Genomic DNA, 11824 nt, shown 5'->3' on the forward strand with positions numbered 1-11824 from the left:
CTTGGAATGACCAGCTGGGGGTGCTCAAAGCCAATTCAAAGATGGTGACAATACTGCCAGGTCACCGGTCTGGCTATTCTCCCATATGCCTTCAACTGTAAGCTTCTGAGCGCCGGTTGATAGGGAACCATCATCGTGATGATTGCTGTGGTGTATTGAATGCTTACTACCTGACAGGCACTCTTCTAAGAGGCTGTCATGGAATAAATTATTCCATCATTTTAACAATGTCACACATGAGGAACCCGAGGTACCGAAGGGGTTAAGGTCAGTGCCCAACGTCACACAGCTAGTGACAGGCTGAGCCATGATTCCCATGCAGCAGTCTGGCTCCAGAAGCCACTGGAAGATGGCAGGTGCAGAGCTTCCATGGAGGACGTGGGGAGCCCCTGGAGGGAGGGGACTATGTTCTATTCATCGCTTTCTGCTAGAGCCCAGACTCCCTGAAAGATTGGGCTGGCCTTGACTGGCATGGGGTAGAGCCGGGAGACAGCGTTGTGAGTCCTAACGAGTTGCTAGTGTCCAGGAATTTCCATAAACTAGATGCCCCCATGCCCATGGCGTGAAGGGCTCTGAGCCCATTCCCAGCTCTGAACCAGTTCGGCCCCAGCCAGAGCCACCAGCTGCAAGCTCCTATCTGTTCCAAGGTGGGCCTCGCCTGTGGGCATCCAGATCCCAGGAGCTGACTGCTTCCTGTCCCACCAGGCAAGGGCCGGCCAGCCAGTCCCAGGCCTGCTGCTGCAGTAACCCAGCTTTGGGTGGGCTCCTTCCCTTGGAAGCTGGCCACCTCCTGGACCCTTCTGTGGACAGGAAAAACCCCGAACCTCTGCAGGTTTTAAGGCTGAGCCTCAAGGGGAAGAGAACTTGCAGGGTGGAGGCCTCCGGTGCTGGGCCTCCCACGCCCCCTGGCGGAAGGAACAGAGCTGTGCACAGGCCTGTACTGCCACCTAAGTCCAGCCTTCCCTCCCCTCTCCTGCCCTCCGTCCTCTCTCCTCCAGCCTCTAGTCACTCACCATAACTTCACGTCCACTGGGTACCAAGCACATGCCATGAGGTGGGGACACACAATGTGTCCTGTGACTATGACACTGTCCCTGCCCTAAGGTACCCCCTCATTCATTCACTCAACTCACTCAACTACTCTCTGCCAGGCTTTCTTCTAGGCTCCAGGGACACCATCCCTGCCCTCGGGGAGTTTATAGTCTAAGAGGACAGTCGCCCTGGTTCACAGGCAGGTGTAACAGCAGGGAGAGCACAGGTGCTAGACATGAGTCCAACGGACGGATGTGACGGCACCTGCCCGGACGCTGAGCGGTGCGTGTGCGGGGACAGCAGGAGATCGGTTTGCAGGGAAGATTGCAGAGTGGCATCCGGGCTAGGCTTCAATGGTTGTGTAGGAACTCTCTGGGTGCAGGAAATGGGGTGTGGGGTGGGGTGGGGTGGGGTGGGGCAGGGAGAAAAGAATGTCCTACCCAGAGAGGACAGAATGAGCAAGCACGAGTAGTTGCCGGCGTGTTCAGGGAGCTGCAAATAGTCCTCTGTGGTCGGAGCGTGTGGTTAGTGGGAAGAGAGCAGCAGGAGAGTGGAAAGGGCCTTGCAAGCTTTGGAAGGGTTTTGGGTCTTTTCCTGAAGCCTGTGAGGAGCCTCTGAAGGTTTTAAGAAACAGAATGATATGACTCCATTTGCATTTTATTAAAGGGCCTCGAGACTAGACCACTCCCTCAATCGAGTGTGAAGGAAGAGCCAGAAGGGCAGGTGGCCGTAGGTGGTGTGGTATTCGTATCCCAGCTGTGTGACACTGGGCAGGTCACTCCACTTCTCTGAGCCATGGATGCGCCATCCATCAGATGGGGGTGTTGAGACCCAGGCTGTAGAGAGAGAGGCTGTGGAGAGAACTAAATGTGAAGCTAGAGCCTTCTACACTGCCTGACCCATAACAGATACTCAGGAAACTGTTCCTTTGTTTAAGTCGAGAAACCGACTAAGAAGGCCACCGCATCGCCTCGGCAAAGATGGACACGGCCTGACTGTAGATGGAGAAGAGAAGACACCAAGAGCTAGTTGAGACAGCTGACTTGCGGGATGGGGGTGAGGATGCAAATCCTCTTGGAGGTCACCTCTGCCGTCTGTCCTCGGGCCCCGCCCTGTGGCTCCCTCATTCCTCACCCACAGTTTTCACTGCCTGCTCTGCACGGGGCATCCACTCATACCCTGCTTGTCCCTCTTCCACTCGTCTGGTGGGTCTCAGATAGAGGCTTCTGGGGGCAGAAGCCCAACGCCCAGCACAGCACCACATGCAGACAAGAGTGTAATGGCAGTTTTGACGACAATCAGGTGTGGGTCTGTTTGGCCACCAGGTTTGTCCCTGAGGCTGGCACGGGGGCGGCGGCGGGGGGGAGTGTACGTCACATGTGTATAGCGGGCACATGGGTGTGACTCAGCACACGTGTTCCTCGGAGGGGCTTTTGGCGTTTACTAAGGCCCAAGGCCTGCACAGCCATCACATGGACCCTGGGGACAGGTGTTACCAGTGTTCGGGGGCCAGGTATTCGTCTCCTCAATCTGCAAGTCCCCCTACAAGAGGATCTGGTTCTGGTGTTTGTTTTAAGATGTTAGCTTGTGTTCTGGTTTTCCTTGTGTGACAGTCCCGCCTTCCAAAGAGATAATAGTCCTTTGGGTTTGATTACTGTAGGGTGGAAATATTTCTTAAAAGATTGCTTTAAGCAAATCTCCTCAACTGTCTTTATTCAATGGCTCAGCTCACCGGAGAGATGACACCGGGTATTCCTGAAGTACCACTGAGGAGAAAGGGGAAAACACGGGGAGAGCAGGGAGAGACGCGGCCTGTGCCAGGCAGGGAAGGGAGCTCCTGCAGGCCCACCCGCTGGAGGGTCCCTGAGGATTTGAGACCTTGGTCCTGGCATCGCTGTAGGGAATGGCTGCACTGTGCCCGGGCATGCCGGTCCTTGGGCACCAGCCCTGCCAGCCCAGGCCAAGATTCCTGGGCCCCAGGAAAGCAGTCACATCCCCAAACCAGAGGCCTGTGGTGCACTGTATGAGGACAAGAGAGCGTGACACAGTGGTGGCCTGCTTCCCGGGCTCAAAGAAGCAAGTGCCAACTCTTTCACATACCAGGTGTCACTTAGCTTCAAGCAAGTTCTCCCGAGTGTGGAATAAAGGTAGCAGAATGAAGACCTTGAAGAGCGTTCCCAGCTCTACCCCCTCAGCCTCCATGTCAGTGAGGAGGGAGGTTACCAGAGTCCTAAACGCTCGCCTGCACAGTCTTGGCCCTGGGTGTGAGGGGAGGGTATGGAGCTGAGCAGAGCCAGTCCCTCCCCCCATCCCTCAGGGCCTTTCAGGACAGCAGCCCTTGGGACTCTACTGCTCTCAGCCTGGGAGGCCAGGGCTACCTAGAGCACAGGGAGACACCAAAGAGGCTGGAAGTGCAGGGATCCCCAGGCGGCCCCACTCTGCCCTGGCCCACCCGGAGAGCCCCAGTGAGCTCATGTCTGCAGCAACCTCACTGCTCATAACCAGGACGGTGAGACAAACCTGGAAGCCAGGCAAAGGTGAGAAGTGATGGGTATCTCCTCAGGAATGTGCTGCCCAATTAAAACTGCCTCCTGGATGGCACAGGCGGAGGCTGGGACCACTGCCCCAGGCAGTGCTGGCCAGCCTTCAGGCTGAGCCGTTCTGCAAGCATTGATTGAGAGCCTACCACGCTGGTGTGGAGCTGGGAGCTGGGGAGGTGAGGAGATAGATGAGCCACACTGGAGAGTAGTCTATCTGTCCCAGACCCACCTTCAGAAGCAGACTGTCAGACGCCTCAGGGGTTCTGCTGGTTAAGTTCCCAGGTCTCCTTCACAGCCCCTATCAACCCAAAGTCCTTTCCATCCTCACCACAGGCCCAAGCGCTTAGCCTGTTCCCTTCCCTTTTCAAGGCAACCACAGCCCTCCGTCTTCCTCTGGTCTCCACGTATAAAACAGGCTGCTGCCTCTTCACCGTCCCTGCTCCCGGGACAGCCTGGACCCTCTGTAATGTCCAGCTGTAGTGTGGACATCAGTCTTTGGCAGGGTTCCAACAGAGGTGGAAAGGTGAGGCAACACCCGTGTGACAAGAGGATGGACTCATTCCCCGGATTCCTCAGGAGAATTCCCTGTCAGAAGCAGGTTCTCAGACGAGAAAGCTGAACTCGGAAGAAAGGCCTCACACAGGAAAGAGGCCTCCCTCCTACTAAGAGCAGACGTTAGAAGAGCGTGGCCTACGTAGTGTGTGATTAAAGCTGTCACGCTGCTTGTGTTAAAACCCAGGCTTTAAACTAGCTCTGTGTCTGTATCTTTTAGGATTACATCACACGGTGAGAGACATGCCAAAAAACACAATTTTGGTGGGGAGTGCTCATTTTTCTCATGTAATGAGAAGTCATAAGATAGGTAGTCCAGGGGCGCCTGGATGGCGCAGTCATTAAGCGTCTGCCTTCGGCTCAGGGCGTGATCCCGGCGTTCTGGGATCGAGCCCCACATCAGGCTCCTCCGCTATGAGCCTGCTTCTTCCTCTCCCACTCCCCCTGCTTGTGTCCCTCTCTCGCTGGCTGTCTCTCTCTCTGTCAAATAAATAAAATCTTTAGAAAAAAAAAAAAAAGATAGGTAGTCCAAGGCTTGAATGTGGCTCCAAATGCCACAGGGACCAAGGCTCCTTGTATGCTTCTACCCAGCCTCCCATTGCATGCATTTCTTGCCTCATGGTCACAAGATGGCTGCCCCGTATCCAATACCAAGCCCAAATTACAAACAGGAAGAGGAAAGTCAAAGGACCAGTTGAGTTTCTGTCCCTTTTAAGGAGCTTTCCAGGAAGCGCCACACAACCTCTGTTTATATCTCATTGGCTCAAACTGTGTCACATGGCAAGAAAGGTTGGGAGATGTATTTTTAATTGAGAATATTGTTGTCCCAAACAAAATCAGATTTGTATAAATAAAGAATATAAATTGGTATAGAGCTTGCAAAGAGAGAAGCGAAGACCCGATTCCAAGAAGGAGAAGGTATGGGCTGAAGGTAAAAAAAGAGGAACAATGGCTCCTTGCTGCTTCTGATAAAGATTCTTTGCTTGACCAAACTTTAGTCAGGCTCCTAAAACTTCTCATAGGCCCATCTGTGTGCTTATTGTAAAATCCAGTTTTAGCAAGAAAACTCCCAACCCTGGGTACCTGATCATTCTCCACCATCCCCCAGGTAAATGTCTGATCACCCTGGCCCGTCTTTAGCAAGAATCCTGTTAGGTCGGTTTAGCCAGAATCCTCCTTACCCCTGATGTTTCCTCTTAGTAATTTTCCATCCACTGACCCCCAACCTGCTCCTTGGCTCTAAATTCCTACTTGCCCATACAGAGCTGTGCCCAATCCCCTCCCCCCAACCCCGCAGCAAGTCCCCGTTGCAGCAGTCCCTACACCTATTCCCATGGCCCCCTTTAGTAAAGTCTGCCTTATTGTTTTTAACAAGTGTCATTCAATATGTCTTTTTTCAGCCCTTCTTACTCTAAAGGCTCAGCGGACCGACTATGACCAGCAGCCGGGCAGGCAACTAGAAAACAGAAGGGGCACCCAGCCTTCCCTATAGAATGAGGAGAGAGAGAGGGAGGTGGCGGACCTCGGACGTCGCAGGCTTCACTCCCCATGGCCACCCAGTTCAGAATCTCTCCTCTCCAGCATCATCTTAAGCAATGTCACCTGCTTAATGTCTGCCCTCCGCTGCAGGGTAAGCTCAACCTGGTAGTCCGTACAAAGAAACCCACCCTTTAAAACGTGTACTCTCATCCCTCTGTGCACGCCTTTGTGTGTGTGGACGGCTAGCGAACGGGAGGACAACGAGCAGGAGAGGGGCAGGTTCCGTGTCTTCCGCATCTTTGTAACCTCCGCGTCCACACAGCCCCTGCGCTCAAACAGGAGTTGAGAATGGCTCTGGCCGCCGCAGCGTCCTTCCTCGTCCCCAGGCAGAGACTACGCGACTCCGGAAACTTAACTCGGGCCCCTCCTGCCGTTTCTGAGGAACGGCGGAGCGTCTCCCCCTCTCCGAGTCCGCCTCCCCGGAACAGCTCAGGGTGGGTGCCGCTCTCCGCCGCCCTCTGCCGGCGCCGCCGCTGGGTTGCGAAGAGCGCATGCGCGCGCGCACGCCGGCACCTCCCCCTCTCCGCCCAGTCCCAGTCCCCGCGCAGCTTGTCCTTCGGCGCGTGCGCAGCGAGTGCTGGCAGCTGCGAGGGCTGAAGAGGCAGGTAAACCTGCCGGAGCGGGCAGGTGGCGGCGGGTGCGGCCCGGAGAGGAGCTGCCAGGAGTTGGCGCTCTGCAGGTCCGGGGACGTCGGCGTTCGCTCACGCCTGGGCGACTCTGGTGGGCTCGGAGCGTCACTCTGCCAGGGGGCGTGACCCGAGCCCGCCTCCCGGGGCTGCGAGAGGAGGGGGATGGGGAGCTCGAAGGCCTGTTATTGATTTGGTGCCTGTTGTTTGTCGGGTTTTCTCGAGGAGAGCACAGAGTTTGCAGAGAGTGGACAGGAAGGGGTGAGGCTGGGACCAGGTGGGAGCTGGGGTGCGCCGAGTCCCCAGGCCGTGAGGAGCTGGGCAGGTTGGCGGAGGGGGCTGTTGTTCCTCTGGCTTTATGTAGCGGGTGGGAGGGAGGTGGGGAACATTGCTACAAAATAATGATCCTGGTAGAAATGGTGCAGGTGTTTGAAATCACGGGACAGCAGTTTGGTTATTTTTGTTTTCACTTTTCTCATAGAAAGATGCAGTTTCTTCTCTCCTGGCGCGGTGTGTCCACTAACCTGCCTTCACTTGCTTCTGTACCTCCTAGGACATGACACCAGTGGCACATCCCGGCCATGGGGTCCCAGCATTCCACCTCTGCTCGCCCCTCTTATTGCAGGCGAAAGAAAGAGGACAGGGAGGATCTGCTGGCCGACAGGGAGCAGGAAGAAGCCATTGCTCAGTTCCCATATGTGGAGTTCACTGGTCGAGATAGCATCACCTGTCTCACATGCCAGGGGACAGGCTACATTCCAACAGGTGAGAATCTTTGGTTATCATGGGAAGGTCTCCCAAGGTACCTACAGGGTTTCTCCTGTCTCCCAGACAGAGCTTTTCTTCTAGGCAGTAGTTCCACAGTCAGAGACAGTGCCCTGAACAGGAGCCAGTCGAGCTGACTTGATAAATTTGGGTAGGTTCCACAACTTCTGTTGGTCTCCTTATACCTGAAAGCCTTTCTTCACTTCCACTCTTTTGTTCTTTGTTTCCTTGCTTTGGAACATTCAGTTTGCTCTGCGCTGTGGGGTTTGTTGACAGGCACATCTCTTTATTGCTCTCACTCCTGAGGCCTGGCACAGCTTTGCAGGGGAACCATCTTGGAAGCTTCTTTTCAAGGAAGCAGGTAGTAAATCATTAACCGCCTAAGGTCTGGAAAATATTTCAAGTGGGGACAGAAAAACACATGCTCAGGAGTGGAGCCTGGATTAAGGACAGGATCACCTGTCACTAAGTTGGACCTCAGAAAGTCTTAACAGTTTAGATGGAGAGTCACAGCTGTTTACAGCTGGTGAGAACTCTAGAAACCATCTACTCCCAAGCCTTCATATGACACATGAGGAGACAGTGGCCTAGAGAGGTAGTGACTACTTTCCCAAGGCCATCCGGCAGTTCCAGGCCACGTAGTAATATTAAAACAGGATCCTAGATTTCTCAACCTCAGTGTCACTGTCCTGGTAGGACTGATAGATGTTTTGTAATTTCTGGCATACTCTATAGATTTACTTGTTTCTTGTTCCTTAGGCCCAGACTGTGAAACCTGTATCATAGAAATGTCTAATTCCAGACAAGCGTGTGTTGCGGCAGCTTGATGTGCGACGTAAGGGAGCACATGGAATTTACTTTTATACCAAAATAATTGTTCGGTTCTTTCCTAGAGCAAGTAAACGAGTTGGTGGCTTTGATCCCACACAGTGATCAGAGATTGCGCCCTCAGAGAACGTGAGTTTCGTGCCTCTCTCCTTCCAATACGTACTTCTGCCCTCTGCCCCTAGTCCTGTATATTTATGAGCTCCAGCCAACTTTTGGAAAACTTTTATGTGTTCTTGTGAATTTCCTATTTCCTTTAATACTATGTACTCAAGCAAGATATGTTTGCCCCATCACAGTCTGGGGAAGGAAACTGCTAGAAACATTCTAAGGGCCAAGTGCAAGAGTTAACTTGGAAGGCATTGGAGAACAGGGGTATCGTGCATGGGAGGTGAGGGAATGTTTCTGTCCTCAGAGCTCTTCTCTTCAGCTTCTCTTCCCAGATGACAGACAACATTCATAGTGGGTTTTTAAAGTCTTCTCCCACTCCACTCATTCTTGCCTGGTTTCTGGTTCCTGGCTCTTTGTACTTTCCCTTTCCCTTCATTCCTGCTTTTGCATTTAATCTTGACTAACTGGACCTTGATATCTGACTGCTTGGCTGATCATGTGCTGTGTCATTTGCAGGAAGCAGTACGTCCTCCTGTCTGTCCTGCTCTGTCTCCTGGCATCTGGTTTGGTGGTTTTCTTCCTGTTTCCACATTCGGTCCTTGTGGATGATGATGGCATCAAAGTGGTGAAAGTCACATTTAATAAGCAGGACTCCCTTGTCATCCTTGCCATCACGGTAAGACGGAGGGCTTTGTTTCCCAGGTCGTGCACCTGCAGGCCTTGGACCCAGGACACTTATCCTTGTTTCCTCACTTGCCCTGATGTAGGCCACCCTGAAAATCAGGAACTCCAACTTCTACTCAGTGGCAGTGACCAGCCTGTCCAGCCAGGTTCAGTACATGAACACAGTGGTTGGTACATATGTGACCGCTAACGTCTCCCTCATTCCACCTCGGAGTGAGCAACTGGTATGCTGTTTTCTTAGGGTGCTTGCTCCACGGGCTTCAGGGAGGAGTAGGGGCTGTGGGGTGCTGTAGCCTCATGACTTTGCTTTCCCTGTCATTCCCACTGGTAGGAACTAGTTGGTGAGGAAGATCTGACACGCCCTGTAATTATGAGAAATTAGGGGGAAAATCGGCATTTAAGTATTAGGGGGACACAAGAATGTGTGAGAGCAAACGATTTGCTACAAATCAGGAAGAGGAGGTATTACAGTCTGAGGCTCGTTGGCCTCTCAGAAGAGAAGAGGTTGCAGACATCGTTAGAGGGACCTAGTCTGCGTCAGGGACAGTCTTGGGGAAGTATTTCGTATCTGATAGAAGAATGCTCCCAGGTCCATGGATTGCTGATAGTAATACTGTTCTGTGTCAAGCCTGCCTGACCACAGACTCACTCTGGTGTCTTAATTTCAGGTGAATTTTACTGCGAAGGCCGAGATGGGAGGACCGTTCTCCTATGTGTAGTAAGGACAGTGTTCTCTCTATGTGTGCTCTCTGCTGGATGAAAGGGGTTCGCAGCGTACTCAGTTGATTGGGGCTGCTCCTACCTTAAGTCCCAGCCGTAGGCCCGTAGGTCCCCTGAGCTTTGGCCATCTTGAGGGTTATTTGGGGGATGTGTTGTTAGATATGCGGCTGATGTGCTAGAATTTCTAAGAGAACATTAAGCCACTAGAAACATTTCCAAGTTCCAGCATTTATATGGCGGGTCTGAAAAAAACGAAAAGGATTATGACGTGGGAGGGTGTGTGGACACTGTGGGGACACAGAGCTAGTGAGCCCTGGCAGCACTTAGGTCAGAAGGGGAGGGGAGGGGCCCCAAGCAGGACTGACCCTGTAATTCACCACTCTTCTGATGATCTCTTTTTCTTTTCTTTTCTTTCTTGTCTTTTTTTTTTTTTTTTTTTAAACCAAACTGTCTCCCTATTTGCGGTCTGGTAGCTTCTTCTGCACATTGCCCGATATCCTGGTGCACAACATAGTGGTCTTCATGCGGTACGTGGCTCTCCTCCCTGTCCCCATGGCCTTTGTGTTTGCGTCTGGACCATCAGGCAGTGTGACCTCACCACCTTTGCTCAGGGGGTGCTGTGTGACCCTCAAGGCAGAGGCACCTAACCAAAGAAGGACACCCAGTGCCTTACAGGCGCAGATACAGTGGACCCTTGGGCATCCTCTAGATGCAGGACCCAAGTCACAAATCTCCAGATTCACAGTCAGCAGTTAGATAGTTTTCTCCATGGAGTGGGTTCTAGTTTTGTGATCCCTTTAGAATCCTAATGAGACTAGTAAAGAATGGAAAAACTTCTCAGGTGTAAGTACCGAGCATTTGACTAGGTTACTTTCTAGCCACATAAATTACCCTATGTCATGGATCTTTAGGGTTTGGCCTAGAACCATGACTGTTAAATGGGCAGAATGAGAAGCACCGCTGCAGGCATTTGAAATACGAGGTTCTAGAGCAGGGTTTCTCAGCCTCGGCAAAGGATTCACAACCGTTGTTGTGAGGAACTGTCCTATGCATTCCAAGATGTTTAACAGCATCCCAAGCCTCTACCTGCCAACCACCAGTCACCACTTCGCCCCGCCCACAGTTTAACAGCCCAGAATGTCGCCAGACAGTGCCAGAAGTTTCTTGTGGGGTAGAATTGTCCTGGGTGGAGAGTCGCTTATTGCGATAGAAATGGCACAGCCTTTCTGTGACTGTACGGAGATCTTCTGGCCTCCTGCTTATGTAACCATGAAGCTCTGCGCCCGCGACCCATGGATACTGTTGCCTGAGCTGTTGCCAGAAGTTATTTAGGCAATTCTTCCTACTTCATCGCAAAAACAGAATTTATTATTCTTGGTTTGTTTTTTTTTCCCCCCAGAACTTCGGTGAAGATATCCTACATTGGCCACATGACCCAGAGCTCCTTGGAGACACATCACTATGTGGATTGTGGAGCAAATTCCACAGCTGTTTAGAAACCGCTCTCGGTTCTTCCGTGGCAGCACCTGCCAGAAGAGACCCAGCATCTGTTCCCAGGGCCCGAGTGTCCTACCTGTCCCGGGTGGTAGAAGTAGAGGAGAAATCGGTTCTCTTAATCCCCAGCAAACATCCTCCTGCCACTTGGGGGAAGAGCTCCTCTCTGTAGCACCATCTGTGTTTCTCAGAACCAGCAGAAGCACTGCCCAGTGCCTAGCTTGTGCCCAGCAAATAGTAGGCACTCAGAGCCAGTTTGAAGAATTGAATTCCGATCTTTTCAGCTGTTCGTGGGGCATTATGCACTGAAATCCTACCGAGGTTCTAGTTAGCAGACCATGGAGTGGCGTGGACTGTTAGGGCAGCTGCGGAATGGTCTCCCTCATCTGCGCAGAAGAGGCAGCAGGGTGGGAACGTTTGAATACATAAGAAAGCACAGACCATTGAATTGGGGAGATTTTTTCACCGGCTCACAAATGCCTAGGAACTTAAAAAAAACTTTTTTCCTGTAGAAAGTTACAATTGTTTTTACCAAGAGCCTACGTGAGGCTTGATTTACCCTTCATCCATTGGCTGGAACATGGATTGGGGATTTGGTAGAAAAATAAACCCGGCTTTTGATTCGCCTGCGTCTCCTCTGATTGCCTGGATGTCTTAGGAGCCACCTCCGGGGGACTAGAATAGTTGTCTGCTAAGTGGGTCAGCACAGGATGGGAGGGAGGAAGAGGAGCCCTGACTGCCCTGTCCCCGTGAGCTCCCCTCCCAGAAAGCAGCCTCCCGCCACGGCAGCCTTGCTTGTCTCCAACTGGCCCTGGTGGTGACAGGCGGGCCCCGCTCTTCCGGGGCAGAGTGCCGAGCTCCCCCTGGAGGTGGCTAGCGGTAGGGCAGACGCCTGACAGGGAGAAGCTGCTTTCCTAAGAAGGGATGACCCCCCAC

The 11824-nt window shown here is 52.7% G+C and overlaps 1 protein-coding gene across 3 annotated transcripts; it reads left to right on the forward strand.

The window, feature by feature from the left end:
* The first annotated feature begins 6167 nt into the window (after window positions 1-6167).
* On the forward strand, window positions 6168-11512 carry TMEM106C (transmembrane protein 106C). 3 transcript variants are annotated; one of them, XM_008704499.2, is made up of 8 exons: window positions 6168-6268; window positions 6843-7054; window positions 7948-8011; window positions 8507-8666; window positions 8758-8898; window positions 9343-9392; window positions 9868-9921; window positions 10794-11512. In XM_008704499.2, exons 2-8 carry the CDS (start codon window positions 6871-6873, stop codon window positions 10888-10890), a joined length of 750 nt encoding a protein of 249 aa, XP_008702721.1. In that variant the 5' UTR covers window positions 6168-6268; window positions 6843-6870; the 3' UTR covers window positions 10891-11512. The 3 variants fall into 3 exon arrangements, with proteins under 3 accessions (XP_008702721.1, XP_008702720.1, XP_008702722.1); XM_008704498.2 differs by having other exon boundaries at window positions 6205-6342; XM_008704500.2 differs by lacking the exon at window positions 6168-6268 and adding an exon at window positions 6528-6550.
* Window positions 11513-11824: the final 312 nt, after the last annotated feature.

Source organism: Ursus maritimus, unplaced genomic scaffold (assembly GCF_017311325.1).
Source record: "Ursus maritimus isolate PB19 unplaced genomic scaffold, ASM1731132v1 scaffold_26, whole genome shotgun sequence".
NCBI classification, from domain to species: domain Eukaryota; kingdom Metazoa; phylum Chordata; class Mammalia; order Carnivora; family Ursidae; genus Ursus; species Ursus maritimus.